Source organism: Venturia canescens, chromosome 4 (genome assembly GCF_019457755.1).
Source record: "Venturia canescens isolate UGA chromosome 4, ASM1945775v1, whole genome shotgun sequence".
Classification (NCBI taxonomy): Eukaryota; Metazoa; Arthropoda; class Insecta; order Hymenoptera; family Ichneumonidae; genus Venturia; species Venturia canescens.
The window spans coordinates 5,368,269-5,391,679 of NC_057424.1; the positions used below are offsets into that span (position 1 = coordinate 5,368,269).

Genomic DNA, 23,411 nt, shown 5'->3' on the forward strand with positions numbered 1-23,411 from the left:
CATCGAGCAATGATTCCGCGGAGTAAATAGTTTCGATGTGTGAAGGACGAAGCGCGCTCCGGTGAAAATTGAGATTAAATGAAAGCTTCTCTTTATCTCTTTTATATTTATGATTTCAAGTACTCATTTTATGAATATGATGTGAAATTATATTTAACTCGGTCACTGTTAACTTTTAAATATTCGTTTTCCACAAAGCGCAGTTTTTTAATGCTTCAGAACAAATGTTCCCGAAACTGATAATCTTTTCACAAGGATGCAACTAAATTTGTATTACTGAAAAAACCCCAAATACATTCCTCTAAGCGAATTTCAATTTTGGACAAGTGGCTCGATATTACGCGACATTTTAAACAAGTCCGGAAGGGAACTTCTGGATTTGTTTAATCACAAAATATTTACTGAACAGTTATGTTCCCTAAAATTGTTCCCTGAAAGTACAGAACGTTTTTTCCGTCCGACAACAAATGTAAGAATTCAACACCGCCAATAATCGCTTCATTTCTAAGAAAAGGTTGTACGATTTTGGGAAGTTATTAACGATTCGAAGGGTGGTGGAATTTCCAAGGTTCATATAGCACGCGATTAACACGAAGAAATTCGTTGGGTTGTTCTCAAAGGGCTTAGATACGATCGTCGAGCGACAATAAAACCATCGTTCCAATCTTGCCAATCCAGTCTTAAGGATATTTGGTACAGGCTTACAATGTTGCCATGCTAAACCATGCTAAAAATATAAAAAATTTCAAAATGATCAGAATTTTATAAAATTTGGTGAACATATTCTTTAGTGCCAAATTTGAGAATACAAATTTTTTAAGATTTTTCTTCTGTACAGTTATCGAGTAATTGATCATTAAAGTTCACGTGTATAAGCATAGCGTTTCATTCCGGGTATAAGAAATCTGCTTTAATGCGTAATTACTCGATAACTGAGCAGAAGAAAATTTTGAAAAAAATTGTGTTTTCGCACTTGATGTTGAAGAACATTATCACCAAATTTGATCAATTTGTAATTATTTAGACTTTTGTACCATACATCGTTAAGGACTGCAATGAAAATATGATATTCTAGACATTTGCAATACTATAACGACGATAAATGTATTTAAAAAAATCTTCAAGATGATTAATTTTTGCTGAAAAAATAACAACAATCTTATTATTTGACTCACGATTAAGCATGAAATCGAATGCGATGGTCGTTGAAAAAAAACCTCAGAAATTTGAGTGTACATAAAAACGATGAAAAGACGACAATAGACGACAACAGAGTATTGCGAGATGGCGCGTGAAGACTGGAAGGAGTATTTCGTATCACGAGTGAAAATGTGGTCAGACGAGGACAATAGACTGATTTGATACTGGGTTTGTGGGGCAAAACCCAAGTGCTCCAGCCCGAGGGATTATCCCCGACCTGTACCTGCTGCTTAGTCGCCTTGTAATATTAATGTAACCAAGAAAAAAAAGGCTCGACAGCTCTATTGCCTCGTTCGTCGACCAATCGCCAGTGTTGATGCTCCCTACTGCTACTGATTACTCGCTCAACCTTTGGAGGAAAATAATAGCGGAAAGCAAACTCGTCGGTTACTTCGGTCGGAGTGACCGATCGGTGCATTTGGAATTTAAAATTGAAAATTGAATTTTTGTACGAAGTCGGAAAATTTTATCAAGATTTAGAAGTTGAGTGACTCATAACGGACTTACAAGTGGGAAACGGTTTGAATAACAAGGAATAATATCAAAACGACAGAAAAATGAGTTGGATATGGTGGTGCCTGGTAGCTTATTCAGCTGCTACGTTCGTTGGAAGTTTCGAGTGTCCTAAAGGTGACGGATGCAGTGACTGTCGATTTGGTTACGAGGAGGAGGTTTACACGGTGAACTGTGCCACAACGTCGATTGGCGTTGTTCAAGTGCAAATTCTACCAGAAAGTTACATCAGATTATCGTGCAGGAATTTGGCAAATTGGGCCAAGTTTCATCTCGGCTCTGAACATCCGGTTCGAGGAGTAAAATCCTTGTCTTTTGACAGTTGTAATTTACCGGAGGCAAATCGATTAGGATCCCTCACGAAACAACTGCTCGTTGACGAGATCGAGAGCCTGGAATTTCGGTCAGTCAATAATCTCAGATGGGGCATCACCGCAGATACTTTTCGGGGTTTGAGCACTCTCGAAGAGCTAGCTCTCACGGCTTTTGACTTGAGTATCATTCCTGAAAATCTCTTCGAACATCTTCCCCGCTTGAAAATGCTCAATTTGCAGAACTCGAATTTGCATTATTTGCCAAATAAATTGTTCGCTTCGTCGAATGGTCTTGAAGCCATCGAACTGAGCAGCAACCAATTGACCCAAGTGAACTCTACCGCATTCGAAAACCTTCCCCATCTTCGTTTGCTCAACCTATGGAACAATAAAATCAACGATATAGCAGAAAGTACTTTTGACAAACTTGTCGCCCTAGAAGCAATCGGTTTACAACGCAACATGCTCGCAACTTTACCGAGAGGAATTTTCAGCCGTGCTCGGAATCTCAAGACCATTAATCTCTCCCAAAATAATTTCACCTCAGATTCGCTGCCTGCTGATTTACTTACGAACTGCGACAATCTCCGGATCCTCGTGCTCATGGATAATCGAAGAAATATGACCACACTGCCTGAACGATTTTGCGCCGACTTGACGAATCTCAGTATCGTCAAACTGAGAAAAATCGGCTTGACAAAATTGTCTGGAGACATTTTTCACGGCGCGACGAATCTAAGAACTGTCAGCCTCGAAAGAAATTATCTGCTGACCCTCCCAGTTGACATTTTCCGAGATAATCACCAGATTTTAAATCTCGATCTGAGTTTCAACGAAATTGCCTTTTTACCGGATCGTATCTTTTCCAATTTACGAAATACCATCAAGCTGGATCTCTCCAGGAATCACATTGAGGCTATTTCCGAGTAAGATATCAAGCTCATTCCTTTCTCCGTTTTTTTATCCATCATTTTTGCTCTTCGATTTTCCTGCTTTGATGCATACTACAAATGTCCTCATTCAATGGATGTGTCTGCATTTATTTCGTCCAGGAATCTCTTCACGGGATTAACGTCATTGCGGGAATTGAATATGGCAAGAAACAAAATGATCGAAATTCACGATCAAGCTTTTGTCTCACTGGTGAATCTCCGCATCGCTGAATTTTCATTCAACGCGTTGGCACTGCGCTCTTCCGAAACAACGATCCACTCGCCGTTTCACTACGCCGAGAAACTTGAAGAACTTCACTTGGATCATAACAACGTTTCCAACATTTTTGCAGACTGGATGTTCTCGATGAACTCAATGAGAGTTTTGAATCTCGCCTACAACAATCTGCAATACTTGATGGTATATAATTCATTCATTTTTTTCTTATTCAACTTATACCACTCTAAGATGCACGATCGGTGGTTGTACCAGCGGTACTGAAAATCAATGTTTTTCAACACCGTTTTTCCTCCAAGTCACATGAACAATATTATTATAAGAAAAAGTCGAATACCGCAGACCTTTTCGATTGGTTATACGAATTTAACGAAAAATTTCATTCCAATTGAGAACGATAAAAAAATATTGAAATTGTAGTCACACCGTGGACATTTAGCACTGTTCTTGGCAATGGGACTCGAAGGGTAGAGGGCGATAAAAAATGAATTTTTTTACATTTCGGAATTTACGAAGGTATCCAGAATGTTATTTGAAAAAGTGAATAGAATGTGGGAAAAGTTTTCTCGGCTTGTTTTTTTTTTTTTTTTTTTATATCGACTGTACGTTGAACAAAAATTGAAAGATAATGAAACTCGAATTTTTTTTATAAAACTTGATCGCTTTGATTGAAAATTTGGTTCGTATTGATTTTTTTAGCACGAGGATTTGCAGTTCTTGTCGGAAAATTTGTACGTCGATCTTACGAACAATAATATAAGTCACGTGTATTTGGATGGAGTTGAGTCCTGGGCGGCAGAGCGAACTTATTCACGAAACTTGATAATCTCGATAGAAAAGAATCCGATTGAATGCGATTGCGAGCTTTACAGTTTGCTTCGTTATCTTGAGGGGCGACTCAACAGTAATGTAAAAAAGGCGTTCATACTTGAAATTGGTCACACGAAATGCGAGGCACCGAATGAATTGAAGGGAACAATAATTATGAACTTGCGGTCGAAGACTTTCAAGTGCGAAACAAATCAAATTTCAAAACTCAAGAATTCTTGTCCCGATCAATGTGGATGTTACGTGAGACCGGAAAACAAAGCTTGTTTAGTCAATTGTGTCAACGAGGGATTTATCGAAACTCTGAAAAAGGTAGAGTGTCCGGTCGATCATTCGATCGAATTGAATTTCAGCGGTAATTCGTTGAGCAGTATGCCTAATGTCAACTGGCCAGGTTACGAGAGGATCTCCGTACTGGATCTCGATCATAACAATATTTCGAGTATTTCCATTGAGATGCTTCCACCAAATCTCAAGGTATGAAAACTCTCGTTACGAATTTTTTTTTTTTTTTTTTTTTTATAGCTTCGCAATGGTTACGAAAAGCCGGATGGTATAGAAAATTTCGATTGTTTTCAGGTACTAAAATTGAGTAACAACGCTCTGGCAAGATTGGATGGAGCGGTTATCGATTATTTGGAAAATTCAACGCAATTAACGAGACTCTCTCTGGATTCGAATCCGTGGAAGTGTGACTGCGACGCGCGTCGATTTCTCAATTTCATACAAAAGAAGAGCCTCGAAATTCCCGAACTCATGAAGATCACTTGTTCCGGTAGAGAATCACTTCCGATTCACCAAATGACCCCGGACGAGCTCTGTCCCACGAACAACATGTGGATCATCATCGGTTGTTCCCTAATTGCTCTTCTCGGTTTAATCCTCGGGACTCTAGCCGCTGTGTACTATCGTTATCAGATGGAAATCAAAGTTTGGCTTTACGCGAAAAATTTGTGTCTCTGGTTCGTGACGGAGAACGAGCTCGACAGAGACAAACTCTTCGACGCGTTCATCAGTTATTCTCACAAAGACGAGGACTTCGTCGTTAATGATCTGATACCGAAACTCGAGGCGGAGCCAAGGCCATTCAAGCTGTGCGTACACTTCCGAGATTGGCTGGCCGGCGAATGGATACCGAAGCAGATCGCACGCTCGGTCGAAGAATCACGACGCACGATCGTCGTGCTGTCGCCAAATTTTTTGGAAAGCGTCTGGGGCCGCATGGAATTCCGGGCTGCTCACAGCCAAGCTCTCAGCGAAGGGAGAGCGCGAGTGATCGTTATTTTGTACGGTGACATTGGTCCAACGGAGGAACTCGATCCTGAGCTCAACGCATATTTGAGCATGAATACATACGTTAAGTGGGGCGATCCGTGGTTTTGGCAGAAGCTCGAATACGCGATGCCACATCCGCCCGGAATAAAGAAGCGTAAATCACGTAAAAGCATTTTTGAAAGTACGCAGCCTCCTCGCATCGCAATGCCAAGCGACAAATCCGAATTAATAAACTCATCGGGGACTCCCTCCACACCGCCTATTTCAACCACACCACCCGCTGATTCTGTCAAAATTTTCATAGTCAACGGTGTCACGGACAACGAATATGAAAAGCCAGCGATCAACAACATCGATCGAAATGCCTTACCTCCAGCTATCACTGATTTAAATCCTAATAAAAGTAACAGTGTCTTCAACAAAATTCAGTGCACGACCGTTTGACGCGATACTTTCTGACTCGAAAAATATTAAATCGTATCTTTCTCACCGAAGTTGACGAACATTTGAGAATTCCTAGAGCTGAAAGAAAAAAAAAACAAAAAATGGGACGCGACACGTTCGCGGGAAAAAGAGCATTTTCCATTCTACGCGCTATGCCAGTAAATATTTTTCACAAATTAACAGTGTACTCGGACGAGTTACTTGAAATAGAACTTGAATGAAAATCGACGAGAGACGTTACTCCCGGTAGAGAACAAACTTCGGAAGAAGATTATTCGGACGAGCCCCTTCTGGGCCTTGCGACTGCCATTGTTCTCTCAATTTCAATTGACCGTTAGAACCTTGATCAACTTGACGCGATCCGTTTTGAAAAGGATCCACCGTGCTACCGTTTTATGAACTTCGCACCAAATGACTGAAAAATATCGATACGCGATGTTTCATTTGCATTTGATACTCATTTTTTCCTCATCATTTTAATTTATTACGGACACTAATATAATGTCATCAGTAACAAAAAAACAAACATCATTCTTCCGGCAACTGATTGCCGAATTTAGACGTTATAAAAATACATACTGAAATTGTAAAAATTTCGATATTTTTGACCATTCAAAAATTCAGGTGAATTTCGTATGTGGCTGAAAGATTTTTTTCGAAATTGTCCTATTTTTGACAACATGATCCGTAATTTCTGTAAGACTGAGCATAATTATAGTTCACCACGTTACCGTCATAAATTGTAATTAAAATTGTATATATAGATATAATTTTGTAAGCGTACAAAATAATAAATATTCGAATAGTTGTTAATTTTTTTTTTTTTTTAAATGTACTGGCAAACATTTTTTATGTGTCGTCAGTGGTCTACAATAATGGGGGAGGTTCCAGAGAACACATTTTCCAATTTTGGACGTTCTCGATCTTATATTTTTTTGAAATTTTTTTTTTAATCGGCGAGTTTGAGAAATTCAAGTTTCCCATTGCTCAAAACCATCGAGCAATGATTCCGCGGAGTAAATAGTTTCGATGTGTGAAGGACGAAGCGCGCTCCGGTGAAAATTGAGATTAAATGAAAGCTTCTCTTTATCTCTTTTATATTTATGATTTCAAGTACTCATTTTATGAATATGATGTGAAATTATATTTAACTCGGTCACTGTTAACTTTTAAATATTCGTTTTCCACAAAGCGCAGTTTTTTAATGCTTCAGAACAAATGTTCCCGAAACTGATAATCTTTTCACAAGGATGCAACTAAATTTGTATTACTGAAAAAACCCCAAATACATTCCTCTAAGCGAATTTCAATTTTGGACAAGTGGCTCGATATTACGCGACATTTTAAACAAGTCCGGAAGGGAACTTCTGGATTTGTTTAATCACAAAATATTTACTGAACAGTTATGTTCCCTAAAATTGTTCCCTGAAAGTACAGAACGTTTTTTCCGTCCGACAACAAATGTAAGAATTCAACACCGCCAATAATCGCTTCATTTCTAAGAAAAGGTTGTACGATTTTGGGAAGTTATTAACGATTCGAAGGGTGGTGGAATTTCCAAGGTTCATATAGCACGCGATTAACACGAAGAAATTCGTTGGGTTGTTCTCAAAGGGCTTAGATACGATCGTCGAGCGACAATAAAACCATCGTTCCAATCTTGCCAATCCAGTCTTAAGGATATTTGGTACAGGCTTACAATGTTGCCATGCTAAACCATGCTAAAAATATAAAAAATTTCAAAATGATCAGAATTTTATAAAATTTGGTGAACATATTCTTTAGTGCCAAATTTGAGAATACAAATTTTTTAAGATTTTTCTTCTGTACAGTTATCGAGTAATTGATCATTAAAGTTCACGTGTATAAGCATAGCGTTTCATTCCGGGTATAAGAAATCTGCTTTAATGCGTAATTACTCGATAACTGAGCAGAAGAAAATTTTGAAAAAAATTGTGTTTTCGCACTTGATGTTGAAGAACATTATCACCAAATTTGATCAATTTGTAATTATTTAGACTTTTGTACCATACATCGTTAAGGACTGCAATGAAAATATGATATTCTAGACATTTGCAATACTATAACGACGATAAATGTATTTAAAAAAATCTTCAAGATGATTAATTTTTGCTGAAAAAATAACAACAATCTTATTATTTGACTCACGATTAAGCATGAAATCGAATGCGATGGTCGTTGAAAAAAAACCTCAGAAATTTGAGTGTACATAAAAACGATGAAAAGACGACAATAGACGACAACAGAGTATTGCGAGATGGCGCGTGAAGACTGGAAGGAGTATTTCGTATCACGAGTGAAAATGTGGTCAGACGAGGACAATAGACTGATTTGATACTGGGTTTGTGGGGCAAAACCCAAGTGCTCCAGCCCGAGGGATTATCCCCGACCTGTACCTGCTGCTTAGTCGCCTTGTAATATTAATGTAACCAAGAAAAAAAAGGCTCGACAGCTCTATTGCCTCGTTCGTCGACCAATCGCCAGTGTTGATGCTCCCTACTGCTACTGATTACTCGCTCAACCTTTGGAGGAAAATAATAGCGGAAAGCAAACTCGTCGGTTACTTCGGTCGGAGTGACCGATCGGTGCATTTGGAATTTAAAATTGAAAATTGAATTTTTGTACGAAGTCGGAAAATTTTATCAAGATTTAGAAGTTGAGTGACTCGGGTGGGGTTCAGTATGTCGAATACCAAATTATAGAACGGTCGATATTTCGAAATTTTTTAAGTTCTAGTATCAGATTGGAGAAAAATAAGTAATTCGAAATTCTTTTCCCGATCGACTATTTAGGAGATTACGTGTTTAACCGAATATTCCTTCTTTGAATTCGTATTTACTCGAAAATATATATTTCGATAGTTTTCTTTTCGAATGCAATTTTAACAGACCAACGAATGTCAAAAGTTCATATTTTCGAATTCAAAATGGAGAGTAGTTGTTTTATAGACAGACCAGAATATAGAATAGCAAAAAATCGAAAGTGAATTTTTCGAACCTATAAAAGTTGGAAATGCAGTATAGCGATGGTTCGAAAAGGCGAAAATCAAAATGGCGATGATCGAAATTGGGGGTCACCAGTCTACCCTGACCTCTGGTGGCAAAATATTCAACTACTATATACTCAGTCGCTAAGGTTCGAAACAAGCACATAGCGCGTCACACTAGCGGCGCTAAGCGTTATAAAAAAAAATCGAACTAAAACACATCAAAGGTTATTCTTCTAGTTTCGCAAATTAAAAATCATCGCGATTTTTATTATTGTAATTACGTTCAAATTAATCTGAAATATTCTAAGAATCGAGTGAAAATACTCTCTTGATTGATTGTATTTTGTGAATAAATTAGAGAAATTCATGAAATAAAATAGTAAAACACCTACGTACCTATCACCCTCGCCTTCGGCTCGAGTGACAATTCTGCCCGCGGTTTGAGGTGGTCTAATTTCACTCCCGTGGAGTGTATACTATTTTTCACCACACATGCACCGAAAATTCAACCTTCCGATTTCGGAAAGTTGAACTTTCGGCGCATGTGTGGTGAAAATGTACTTTACAGCATACGCGCAAACCGAATGTTCTGGAATATCGCGTACACGAATACATTTTTTTTATCGATTTAAATTTCTATAATTTCGTTTTTGTTGCAAATTTCAGTTAATGTAAAAATTGTTGAATAATTAATTATGTTCAATATCGATTATTTTTATGTATAAGAACTTTTCGTTTTCGAAAGAATTATCGAATGATAAAATGAACGTAACTCTTAGACAATGTCCTGAATTTCGATGATTTTTTTTTGAGTTTTATATAATATACATGGAAATATAGGATAGGACATATAGGTATGCAAAAAAAACACGAAAGAAAAACTTGGGAAAGGCATTTATTTTTTATATTTTTTAAAAATCCTCTGGTTGAAACACCCTCCGAGGGGCTTCGGACGCTACTGTCCGACATATTGGGCAGCGCCGTTCGCGATACTCGTTCCACAGTATGTCTGCGCACGTAGAGCAGCAGCAGCAATGCCCACACGGCCAGTAAATGTGAGTTGCCGATGTCAATAGACACACCTTGCAGACTGTAAAAAAAAATTGTAACACGGAGTACACAAGTTCGAGACAATAACCAACTAAAAATATAACTATAAAAATATCTAATGTTAGATGATAGAAACACGGGCTGAAAAGGCAGATTCATGGAGGGCCCGTCAATTCATGTGCCAAGATAGGCCCAATGTACATCTAAATGTAAAAGATCTATTGATTATTGAAAAACAATTACAAACATGAGCTCCGCATAACATGAATATCGCATTTTCTAAAAGTGCATAAAGCAAGCATTATGAAAACTATAAGTCACATGAACGTGGAGAAAGAGAGGTCATACGGATCGTGTATCTGACGCCTAGGTACAGCCGGAACTTGAATCTTTTTTGAATATGAAAGTTATATACTTTTTACCCCCGTTACTCGTTAATAATTACAACGCAACTGTCAACTTGGACTCGAAACCGCATGAACACCGTATTTCTTATAAACGCATAAAACAAGTATTAGCTAAACCATAAGGCCACGTTGACTCCGAGGAGAAGCGGCCCGAAGAATAACTAATACATGTCTCAAACACCAACTTCACCGCGGGCCACGTTGACTCCGAAGAGAAGCGGCCCTACGGATCGTGTGTCTGGCGCCTAGGTACAGCCGGCACTTGAATCTTTTTTTAATATGAAAGTTATTTACTTTTTCTTCCGTTACTTGTTATTAATTACAATGCAACTGTCAACTGGGACTCAAAACCGCATGAACACCGTATTTCTTATAAGCGCATAAAACAAGTATTAGCTAAACCATAGGCCACGTTGACTCCGAGGAGAAGCGGCCTGAAGAATAACTAATACATGTCTCAAACACCAACTTCACCGCGGGCCACGTTGACTCCGAAGAGAAGCGGCCCTACGGATCGTGTGTCTGGCGCCAAGGTATAGCCGGCACTTGAATCTTTTTTAATATGAAAGTTATTTACTTTTTACCCCCGTTACTTGTTATCAATTACAACGCACCTATCAACTTGGACTCGAAACCGCATGAACACCGTATTTCTTATAAGCGCATAAAACAAGTATTAGCTAAACCATAGGCCACGTTGACTCCGAGGAGAAGCGGCCTGAAGAATAACTAATACATGTCTCAAACACCAACTTCACCGCGGGCCACGTTGACTCCGAAGAGAAGCGGCCCTACGGATCGTGTGTCTGGCGCCAAGGTATAGCCGGCACTTGAATCTTTTTTAATATGAAAGTTATTTACTTTTTACCCCCGTTACTTGTTATCAATTACAACGCACCTATCAACTTGGACTCGAAACCGCATGAACACCGTATTTCTTATAAGCGCATAAAACAAGTATTAGCTAAACCATAGGCCACGTTGACTCCGAGGAGAAGCGGCCTGAAGAATAACTAATACATGTCTCAAACACCAACTTCACCGCGGGCCACGTTGACTCCGAAGAGAAGCGGCCCTACGGATCGTGTGTCTGGCGCCTAGGTACAGCCGGCACTTGAATCTTTTTTTAATATGAAAGTTATTTACTTTTTCTTCCGTTACTTGTTATTAATTACAATGCAACTGTCAACTGGGACTCAAAACCGCATGAACACCGTATTTCTTATAAGCGCGTAAAACAAGTATTAGCCAAACCATAGGCCACATTGACTCCGAAGAGAAGCGGCCCGAAGAATAACTAATACATGTCTCAAACACCAACTTCACCGCAAGCCACGTTGACTCCGAAGAGAAGCGGCCCTACGGATCGTGTGTCTGGCGCCAAGGTTCATGACAATCGATCATTATTCAATAAGGAATTGTTTAGATGAAAATATGAGTGCAAGCATTGATGTGAATACAAGATTCTGTTTTTAATGAAAGTGTGAAAACATATTTTTTGTCCAGCGCATCAAATTTATTCGTATGTAGAATGAATTTAATTATTTCACGCCTTGAACGTGATGTTGATTCGGGTATAAATATTATGAAGTATAAGCAGGATATTTTTTTTCACCGCATAAAACAACTAGAAAAACTGAGGGCTACATTAAATAAGAACAGTTACAAATACTCTAATCGAACGTCGGTTCGAAACAACTTCATAATTTTTTAGCAGGAATGAGATGAAATTGATCATTCAAATCATCTGAACCCAAAATTGCAAAAATTATTCACCTTCTATATAAAATCCTGGAGCCTTAGAGGAAAACGTTTTGGGAGTTCTAATTCATACAGTTTTCTGCCAACTAATTTTTTAAATGATCCGTATAAACCTTTCTTGCAACGTCAATATTATTGGGTACGAGTTATTTCATGTCAATAAACGTTTTGGACTGCTGCTAATTAATGCCCAACTGCTGGGAAGCTATCATGCTCAATTTTTGATGAACAATTTTGAAAAGAAAGGCTTAAGTTTCCTGGGATTCCATTGTCAAAACAAATTCATGCAGTTTGTTTCGCAGCATGAATTTTTCGGATTGAAAAATTTCATGTTTAAAATATAAGACGCGAATTGAAGAACGTAAAATTTAAATAGAGTTGTTACGAGGGACCAATAAGAAAAGATACCGTTTTCCTTGGCACATGACTTAAAAAATTTACTGAGTTCTCCTTAGATTTCTTCATTCGTTAACTATAGTCCCAAAGGTATCTCAGACTTTCTTCTATTCTTCACGAATAGCACATGGGCCAGTGAATGGATGTTTTTTTTTGCTCACTTTTCCAATAATAGCTAATCTCAATGCAAACCGAATGCAAAATGTTTCCGGTTACATTCATCGCCATGTTCAAAATCAGCCCTAATAATTCTTTCGTCGCTCCTAATGTTTTTATCTTTTTAATTTACTACTATGATTAATTAAGTGTACCCCAAATCTTCTGCTGTCTTGTTTCGACGGTCTCTCTTTATTCTCGAAGATCACTTGTAATCCATACCCAATTTCTCTTACGGAAAACATCAATTCGACCCTCCACCCCCCCGTTTTCTCTATCGCGGCCGCAACTTTCAACCCTTGGATTACCTGAATACCATCTCAGCAAATAATTCCCATCTTTTCAGCGCGTTCTTCCATGTACAATTTTTCTTTTTCATTTTCAAACCTCATTCAAAGTGATTCCCCTCACATTCATCGCCATGTTCAAAATCAGCCCTTATAATACTTTCGTCGCTCTTAATGTTTTTATCTTTTTATTTTACTACTATGACTAATTAAGTGTACCCCAAATTTTCTGCTGTCTTGTTTCGTCGGTCTCTTTTTCCTCTCGAACATTGTTTGTAATCCATACTCAATTACTCTTTCTGAAAACATCAATTCGACCCCCCACCTCCCCGTTTTCTCGATCGCGGCCAGAACTTTCAATCCTTGGGTTGGGTGAATACCATCTCAGCAAATAATTTTCATCTTTTCCCGCGTTCTTCCATGTACAATTTTTCTTTTTCATTTTCAAACCTACTTCAAAGTTTTTCCCCTTACATTCATCGCCATGTTCAAAATCTGCCATTATAATTCTTTTGTCGCTCCTAATGTTTTTATCTTTATATTTTACTACTATGACTAATTAATTATACCCCCAATCTTCTGCTGTCTTGTTTCGTCGGTCTCTCTTTCTTCTTGAAGATCGCTTGTAATCGATACCCAATTTTTCTTCCGGAAAACATCAATTCGACCCTCCACCCCCCCCGTTTTCTCTATCGCGGCCGCAACTTTCAATCCTTGGATTACCTGAATACCATCTCAGCAAATAATTCCCATCTTTTCAGCGCGTTCTTCCATGTACAATTTTTCTTTTTCATTTTCAAACCTCATTCAAAGTGATTCCCCTCACATTCATCGCCATGTTCAAAATCAGCCCTTATAATACTTTCGTCGCTCTTAATGTTTTTATCTTTTTATTTTACTACTATGACTAATTAAGTGTACCCCAAATTTTCTGCTGTCTTGTTTCGTCGGTCTCTTTTTCCTCTCGAACATTGTTTGTAATCCATACTCAATTACTCTTTCTGAAAACATCAATTCGACCCCCCACCTCCCCGTTTTCTCGATCGCGGCCAGAACTTTCAATCCTTGGGTTGGGTGAATACCATCTCAGCAAATAATTTTCATCTTTTCCCGCGTTCTTCCATGTACAATTTTTCTTTTTCATTTTCAAACCTACTTCAAAGTTTTTCCCCTTACATTCATCGCCATATTCAAAATCTGCCATTATAATTCTTTTGTCGCTCCTAATGTTTTTATCTTTATATTTTACTACTATGACTAATTAATTATACCCCCAATCTTCTGCTGTCTTGTTTCGTCGGTCTCTCTTTCTTCTTGAAGATCGCTTGTAATCGATACCCAATTTTTCTTCCGGAAAACATCAATTCGACCCTCCACCCCCCCGTTTTCTCTATCGCGGCCGCAACTTTCAATCCTTGGATTACCTGAATACCATCTCAGCAAATAATTCCCATCTTTTCAGCGCGTTCTTCCATGTACAATTTTTCTTTTCCATTTTCAAACCTCATTCAAAGTGTTTCCCCTCACATTCATCGCCATGTTCAAAATCAGCCCTTATAATTCTTTCGTCGCTCCTAATGTTTTTATCTTTTTATTTTACTACTATGACTAATTAAGTGTACCCCAAATCGTCAGCTGTTTCGTTTCGTCGGTCTCTTTTTCCTCTCGAAGATCGTTCGTAATCCATACTCAATTACTATTCCTGAAAACATCAATTCGACCCCCACCCCCCCGTTTTCTCGATCGCGGCCAGAACTTTCAATCCTTGGGTTAGCTGAATACCATCTAAGTAAATAATTCCCATCTTTTCACCTCGTTCTTCCACGTATAATTTTTCTTTTTTATTCTCAAACCCCATTCAAAGTGTTTCCCCTCACATTCATCGCCATGTTCAAAATCAGCCCTTATAATTCTTTCGGCGCTCCTAATCTTTTTATCTTTTTATTTAACTATTATGACTAATTAAGTGTACCCCAAATTTTCTGCTGTCTTGTTTCGTCGGTCTCTTTTTCCTCTCGAAGATTGTTTGTAATCCATACTCAATTACTCTTTCTGAAAACATGAATTCGACCCCCACGTCCCCGTTTTCTCGATCGCGGCCAGAACTTTCAATCCTTGGGTTGGGTGAATACCATCTCTGCAAATAATTTTCATCTTTTCCCGCGTTCTTCCATGTACAATTTTTCTTTTTCATTTTCAAACCTAATTCAAAGTTTTTCCCCTTACATTCATCGCCATATTCAAAATCTGCCATTATAATTCTTTTGTCGCTCCTAATGTTTTTATCTTTATATTTTACTACTATGACTAATTAATTATACCCCCAATCTTCTGCTGTCTTGTTTCGTCGGTCTCTCTTTCTTCTTGAAGATCGCTTGTAATCGATACCCAATTTTTCTTCCGGAAAACATCAATTCGACCCTCCACCCCCCCGTTTTCTCGATCGCGGCCGGAACTTTCAATCCTTGGATTAGCTGAATACCATCTCAGCAAATAATTCCCATCTTTTCAGCGCGTTCTTCCATGTACAATTTTTCTTTTCCATTTTCAAACCTCATTCAAAGTGTTTCCCCTCACATTCATCGCCATGTTCAAAATCAGCCCTTATAATTCTTTCGTCGCTCCTAATGTTTTTATCTTTTTATTTTACTACTATGACTAATTAAGTGTACCCCAAATCGTCAGCTGTTTCGTTTCGTCGGTCTCTTTTTCCTCTCGAAGATCGTTCGTAATCCATACTCAATTACTATTCCTGAAAACATCAATTCGACCCCCACCCCCCCGTTTTCTCGATCGCGGCCAGAACTTTCAATCCTTGGGTTAGCTGAATACCATCTAAGTAAATAATTCCCATCTTTTCACCTCGTTCTTCCACGTATAATTTTTCTTTTTTATTCTCAAACCCCATTCAAAGTGTTTCCCCTCACATTCATCGCCATGTTCAAAATCAGCCCTCATAATTCTTTCGGCGCTCCTAATCTTTTTATCTTTTGATTTAACTATTATGACTAATTAAGTGTACCCCAAATTTTCTGCTGTCTTGTTTCGTCGGTCTCTTTTTCCTCTCGAAGATTGTTTGTAATCCATACTCAATTACTCTTTCTGAAAACATGAATTCGACCCCCACGTCCCCGTTTTCTCGATCGCGGCCAGAACTTTCAATCCTTGGGTTGGGTGAATACCATCTCTGCAAATAATTTTCATCTTTTCCCGCGTTCTTCCATGTACAATTTTTCTTTTTCATTTTCAAACCTAATTCAAAGTTTTTCCCCTTACATTCATCGCCATGTTCAAAATCTGCCATTATAATTCTTTTGTCGCTCCTAATGTTTTTATCTTTATATTTTACTACTATGACTAATTAATTATACCCCAAATCGTCAGCTGTTTTGTTTCATCGGTCTCTCTTTCCTCTCGAAGATCGTTTGTAATCCATACCCAATTTCTCTTCCGGAAAACATCAGTTCGACCCCGCACCCCCTCTTTTTCTCGATCGCGGCCAGAACTTTCCATCCTCGGGTTAGCTGAATAACATCTAAGTAAATGATTCCCATCTATTCACCTCGTTCTTCCATGTATAATTTTTCTTTTTCATTTTCAAACCCCATTCAAAGTGTTTCCCCTCACATTCATCGCCATGTTCAAAATCAGCCCGTCTAATTCTTTCGGCGCTCCTAATGTTTTTATCTTTTTATTTTACTACTATGATTAATTAAGTGTACCCCAAATCTTCTGCTGTCTTGTTTCGACGGTCTCTCTTTATTCTCGAAGATCGCTTGTAATCCATACCCGATTTCTCTTACGGAAAACATCAATTCGACCCCGCACCCCCCCTTTTTCTCGATCGCGGCCAGAACTTTCAATCCTTGGATTACCTGAATACCATCTCAGCAAATAATTCCCATCTTTTCAGCGCGTTCTTCCATGTACAATTTTTCTTTTCCATTTTCAAACCTCATTCAAAGTGTTTCTCCTCACATTCATCGCCATGTTCAAAATCAGCCCTAATAATTCTTTCGTCGCTCCTAATGTTTTTATCTTTATTTAAATACTATGATTAATTAAGTGTACCCCAAATCGTCAGCTGTTTCGTTTCGTCGGTCTCTCTTTCCTCTCGAAGATCGTTTGTAATCCATACCCAATTTCTGTTCCTGAAAACATCAATTCGACTCCCCCCCCCCCCCGTTTTCTCTATCGCGGCCGGAACTTTCAATCCTTGGGTTAGATGAATACCATCTAAGTAAATAATTCCCATCTTTTCACCCCGTTCTTCCATGTATAATTTTTATTTTTTGTTCTCAAATCCCATTCAAAGTGTTTTCCTTCACATTCATCGCCGTGTTCAAAATCAGCCCTTATAATTCTGTCGGCGCTCCTAATGTTTTCATCTTTTTATTTAACTACTATGACGAATTAAGTGTACCCCAAATCTTCTGCTGTCTTGTTTCGTCGGTCTCTCTTTCTTCTTGAAGATCGCTTGTAATCCATATTCAATTTCTCTTCCGGAAAACATCAATTCGACGCCGCACCCCCCCTTTTTCTCGATCGCGGGCGGAACTTTCAATCCTTGGGTTAGCTGAATACCATCTCAGTAAATAATTCCCATCTTTTCACCTAGTTCTTCCATGAACAATTTTCCTTTTCCTCGCTCCTAATGTTTTTATCTTTTTATTTTACTACTATGACTAATTAAGTGTACCCCAAATTTTCTGCTGTCTTGTTTCGTCGGTCTCTTTTTCCTCTCGAAGATTGTTTGTAATCCATACTCAATTACTCTTTCTGAAAACATCAATTCGACCCCCCACCTCCCCGTTTTCTCGATCGCGGCCAGAACTTTCAATCCTTGGGTTGGGTGAATACCATCTCAGCAAATAATTTTCATCTTTTCCCGCGTTCTTCCATGTACAATTTTTCTTTTTCATTTTCAAACCTAATTCAAAGTTTTTCCCCTTACATTCATCGCCATGTTCAAAATCTGCCATTATAATTCTTTCGTCGCTCCTAATGTTTTTATCTTTATATTTTACTACTATGACTAATTAATTATACCCCAAATCTTCTGCTGTCTTGTTTCGTCGGTCTCTCTTTCTTCTTGAAGATCGCTTGTAATCGATACCCAATTTTTCTTCCGGAAAACATCAATTCGACCCTCCACCCCCCCCGTTTTCTCTATCGCGGCCGGAACTTTCAATCCTTGGATTAGCTGAATACCATCTCAGCAAATAATTCCCATCTTTTCAGCGCGTTCTTCCATGTACAATTTTTCTTTTCCATTTTCAAACCTCATTCAAAGTGTTTCTCCTCACATTCATCGCCATGTTCAAAATCAGCCCTAATAATTCTTTCGTCGCTCCTAATGTTTTTATCTTTATTTAAATACTATGATTAATTAAGTGTACCCCAAATCGTCAGCTGTTTCGTTTCGTCGGTCTCTCTTTCCTCTCGAAGATCGTTTGTAATCCATACCCAATTTCTGTTCCTGAAAACATCAATTCGACTCCCCCCCCCCCGTTTTCTCTATCGCGGCCGGAACTTTCAATCCTTGGGTTAGATGAATACCATCTAAGTAAATAATTCCCATCTTTTCACCCCGTTCTTCCATGTATAATTTTTATTTTTTGTTCTCAAATCCCATTCAAAGTGTTTTCCTTCACATTCATCGCCGTGTTCAAAATCAGCCCTTATAATTCTGTCGGCGCTCCTAATGTTTTCATCTTTTTATTTAACTACTATGACGAATTAAGTGTACCCCAAATCTTCTGCTGTCTTGTTTCGTCGGTCTCTCTTTCTTCTTGAAGATCGCTTGTAATCCATATTCAATTTCTCTTCCGGAAAACATCAATTCGACGCCGCACCCCCCCTTTTTCTCGATCGCGGGCGGAACTTTCAATCCTTGGGTTAGCTGAATACCATCTCAGTAAATAATTCCCATCTTTTCACCTAGTTCTTCCATGAACAATTTTCCTTTTCCTCGCTCCTAATGTTTTTATCTTTTTATTTTACTACTATGACTAATTAAGTGTACCCCAAATTTTCTGCTGTCTTGTTTCGTCGGTCTCTTTTTCCTCTCGAAGATTGTTTGTAATCCATACTCAATTACTCTTTCTGAAAACATCAATTCGACCCCCCACCTCCCCGTTTTCTCGATCGCGGCCAGAACTTTCAATCCTTGGGTTGGGTGAATACCATCTCAGCAAATAATTTTCATCTTTTCCCGCGTTCTTCCATGTACAATTTTTCTTTTTCATTTTCAAACCTAATTCAAAGTTTTTCCCCTTACATTCATCGCCATGTTCAAAATCTGCCATTATAATTCTTTCGTCGCTCCTAATGTTTTTATCTTTATATTTTACTACTATGACTAATTAATTATACCCCAAATCTTCTGCTGTCTTGTTTCGTCGGTCTCTCTTTCTTCTTGAAGATCGCTTGTAATCGATACCCAATTTTTCTTCCGGAAAACATCAATTCGACCCTCCACCCCCCCGTTTTCTCTATCGCGGCCGCAACTTTCAATCCTTGGATTACCTGAATACCATCTCAGCAAATAATTCCCATCTTTTCAGCGCGTTTTTCCATGTACAATTTTTCTTTTCCATTTTCAAACCTCATTCAAAATGTTTCCCCTCACATTCATCGCCATGTTCAAAATCAGCCCTTATAATTCTTTCGGCGCTCCTAATGTTTTTATCTTTTTATTTAAATACTATGACTGATTAAGTGTACCCCAAATCTTCTGCTGTCTTGTTTCGTCGGTCTCTCTTTCTTCTTAAAGATCGCTTGTAATCGATACCCAATTTTTCTTCCGGAAAACATCAATTCGACCCTCCACCCCCCCGTTTTCTCTATCGCGGCCGCAACTTTCAATCCTTGGATTACCTGAATACCATCTCAGCAAATAATTCCCATCTTTTCAGCGCGTTCTTCCATGTACAATTTTTCTTTTCCATTTTCAAACCTCATTCAAAGTGTTTCTCCTCACATTCATCGCCATGTTCAAAATCAGCCCTTATAATTCTTTCGTCGCTCCTAATGTTTTTATCTTTTTATTTTACTACTATGATTAATTAAGTGTACCCCAAATCTTCTGCTGTCTTGTTTCGACGGTCTCTCTTTATTCTCGAAGATCGCTTGTAATCCATACCCAATTTCTCTTACGGAAAACATCAATTCGACCCCGCACCCCCCCCCCTTTTTCTCGATCGCGGCCAGAACTTTCAATCCTTGGGTTGGCTGAATACCATCTCACTAAGTAATTCCCATCTTTTCACCTAGTTCTTCCCTGTAGAATTTTTCTTTTTCATTTTCAAACCTCATTCAAAGTGATTCCCCTCACATTTATCGCCATGTTCAATATCAACCTTTATAATATTTATGTCGCTCCTAATGTTTTTATCGTTATATTTTACTACTATGACTAATTAATTATACCCCAAATCTTCAGCTGTTTTGTTTCATCGGTCTCTCTTTCCTCTGGAAGATCGGTTGTAATCCATACTCAATTTCTCTTCCGGAAAACATCAATTCGACCCCCCATTCCCCCGTTTTCTCGATTGCGGCCGGAACTTTGAATCCTTCGGTTAGCTGAATACCATTTAGCAAATAATTCCCATCTCTTCACCTTGCTTTTCCATGTTCAATTGTTCTTTTCCACTTTCAAATACAATTCAATGTATAACACATACTCATCGCTATGTTCAATGTCATCCCTTATAATTCTTTCGTCGCTCCTAATGTTTGTATCTTTTTATTTTTCTACTTTGACTAATTTATTGTTCCCCAAACCTTCCGCTTTGTCGGTTTTTCTCGGGCTAAGTTTTAAGAGCGACGAATTCGAAATGCTGTGAATTTTTAGCGGTCCGAATTCTTATTCAGTGAATCCTTATTTGGGGTCGATAGTGATCTCGCAACGTTTGAGCCAGAAAATTAGTTCATCAAAAAGAGCATCTACAAAGTACTCGAGGGTTAATTTTCGTGCAGTCAAAATAGAGTTATGACATCTTTTTCCATATCGATATTTTATATTGCAGTGTTCCGATTAACATAAGGACTCGTATAAGACTCAGTAATGTAGTGAGTCGTGAATAAAAGTAGTTTAAATAAGTTTGTGAAAACCTCATTTCAAAGGAAAGTGAATTTGCAAAATTATGCATATGTGAAACCAAGATCCTCTTTATCTTATAATAAAACTATTTTGAAATAGGTCCAAATAAAAGCCAACATGCTATTGTTAATATTGAATATTTTCCTATTGATGCTGATTTTGTAATCAAAATTGTTTCATGCGGTGCCGAGAATTAATAGAGTGTCGCACACGAATTTTTAGCAACGCTTATGATTTTGTTCCATAAAAACACAATCGAAAATGAACGAATAGTCGGTCTAATGAATGAACAATGTGATTCATTACCATTGTTCTGCATATTTTGGAGCCGGTTCCCTGCTGTACTTAACTGCTGCCCAAGTTCGATATTTCCCGAATTTGAACCATCTTGTCTTCGTACAATCGCTCTTCTTCTCATATCTGTAATTTCGAACAATCATTGATATACTTCCTAAGCCATGCTTTTTACTGAATGCATTGTCTAACCTTTTCGACGCTTGTTGCGTTTTTGCTTCTTCAACGCCTGTGTTGTCGAAGAGGTTGGAGGGTCTGGAGTAATTTCCTCTCTCCTTTGCCTTGGAAGCGGATTTGCTATTATGAAACACAGAACAAGATGGTGAAATATGCAAGTCTTATATATTCATCAGAAAATTTGAGACACATGCTTGCATCAGATCAACAATAACCAGGGTTATTGGACTGTGGGGATGCCCTTGATACTTCTTCATTGAAATTTCTTATGTTTTCATTGCTGGCTGAAGAAGCAGCTCATAGAAGAACAATTTAGTATTTGGATGCAGTATAAATCAATGAAATAATAATAATTCCGAAAATCATTTCATGAATAATTACCATTCCTGTCAAGTGACGAAGCGTCCGAGTCGTCGTCGATTAAAATCGGCTGATTTTCTGTGGAGCAAAAAATCATGAGGATTCTTCTTTGCATCTGATATTTGCGATCGCTTAGATAAAAATTCAATGCAAATTATTCTGAGTGTTGGTCATTAAAAATATAAACACGATTTTATTGAACATAGACAGTTGTGGAGAAAGCTCGCCTACTTTCTTCTCACAGTTTAATACGTCAGCTTGTTAAAATATACATGTATCAATTGAAGCTTTCAATTACTATGTATAATTTCTTTTTCAATTTAAAAATGAGAATATTTTGAAATACTGCTTTGTGCTTGCAATGAATCGAAAATAATTACGAATTATGTTGGGTTGTGGGAATGTCCTCCGTTCTTCCTCACTCAAATTTCCCACATCTTCATTGTTGGCTGCAAAGAATAAGTGTACAAAAGCAATTAAGTTTTCAATTGCAGTATAATCGAATACAATAAAAATGGTTCCAAAAACAGTCTTATGCAAATTACCATTAAAAACAAGTGACGAAGCGTTCGAGTCGTCGTCGATCACAATCGGCTGGTTTTCTATAGAGCAAAAAATGATGAGGGTATTTCCTTACATCTGATATTTGCAATCGGTTAGATAAAAATTCAATGCAAATTATTCTGAGTGTTGGTCATTAAAAATATAAACACGATTTAATTGAACATAGACAGTTGTGGAGAAAGTTCGCCTACTTTTTTCTCACAGTTCAATACGTCAGCGTGTTAAAATATGCATGTATCAATTGAAGCTTTCAATTACTATGTATAATTTCTTTTTCAATTTAAAAATGAGAATATTTTGAGATACTGCTTTGTGCTTGCAATGAATCGAAAATAATTACCAATTATGTTGGGTTGTGGGAATGTCCTCCGTTCTTCATCACCTAGAAGCAAATTTCCCACATCTTCATTGTTGGCTGCAAAGAATAAGTGTACAAAAGCAATTAAGTTTTCAATTGCAGTATAATCGAATACAATAAAAATGGTTCCAAAAACAGTCTTATGCAAATTACCATTAAAAACAAGTGACGAAGCGTCCGAGTCGTCGTCGATCACAATCGGCTGGTTTTCTATAGAGCAAAAAATGATGAGGGTATTTCCTTACATCTGATATTTGCAATCGGTTAGATAAAAATTCAATGCAAATTATTCTGAGTGTTGGTCATTAAAAATATAAACACGATTTAATTGAACATAGACAGTTGTGGAGAAAGTTCGCCTACTTTTTTCTCACAGTTCAATACGTCAGCGTGTTAAAATATGCATGTATCAATTGAAGCTTTCAATTACTATGTATAATTTCTTTTTCAATTTAAAAATGAGAATATTTTGAGATACTGCTTTGTGCTTGCAATGAATCGAAAATAATTACCAATTATGTTGGGTTGTGGGAATGTCCTCCGTTCTTCATCACCCAGAAGCAAATTTCCCACATCTTCATTGTTGGCTGCAAAGAATAAGTGTACAAAAGCAATTACGTTTCCAATTCCAGTATAAACGAATACAATAAAAATGGTTCCAAAAACAGTGTTATGCAAATTACCATTAGAAACAAGTGACGAAGCGTCCGAGTCGTCATCGATCACAATCGGCATAACTTGTT

At 37.9% G+C, this 23,411-nt stretch overlaps 2 protein-coding genes across 5 annotated transcripts in view; one reads left to right on the forward strand and one right to left on the reverse strand.

Moving 5' to 3' along the window:
- Positions 1-1,757: 1,757 nt before the first annotated feature.
- LOC122409023 (protein toll-like) lies at positions 1,758-6,557 on the forward strand. Its single transcript, XM_043416218.1, has 4 exons — positions 1,758-2,953; positions 3,080-3,380; positions 3,897-4,502; positions 4,605-6,557. Exons 1-4 carry the CDS (start codon positions 1,758-1,760, stop codon positions 5,742-5,744), a joined length of 3,243 nt encoding a protein of 1,080 aa, XP_043272153.1. The 3' UTR covers positions 5,745-6,557.
- A 3,076-nt stretch (positions 6,558-9,633) lies between these two features.
- Positions 9,634-23,411, reverse strand: part of LOC122409791 (lysosomal enzyme receptor protein) — a 58,047-nt gene continuing 44,269 nt past the window's right edge. For 3 of the 4 annotated variants that reach the window (XM_043417598.1, XM_043417597.1, XM_043417600.1), the window contains exons 19-28: positions 23,352-23,411; positions 23,181-23,255; positions 22,822-22,878; positions 22,651-22,725; positions 22,292-22,348; positions 22,127-22,195; positions 21,768-21,824; positions 21,402-21,506; positions 21,222-21,335; positions 9,634-9,844 (exon numbers count right to left, since the gene is read on the reverse strand). In XM_043417598.1, the coding sequence (XP_043273533.1) occupies positions 9,666-9,844; positions 21,222-21,335; positions 21,402-21,506; positions 21,768-21,824; positions 22,127-22,195; positions 22,292-22,348; positions 22,651-22,725; positions 22,822-22,878; positions 23,181-23,255; positions 23,352-23,411 (848 nt within the window). In that variant the 3' untranslated portion in view covers positions 9,634-9,665. The remainder of the gene's footprint in view (positions 9,845-21,221; positions 21,336-21,401; positions 21,507-21,767; positions 21,825-22,126; positions 22,196-22,291; positions 22,349-22,650; positions 22,726-22,821; positions 22,879-23,180; positions 23,256-23,351) is intronic. The other variant, XM_043417599.1, reaches the window with a different exon arrangement.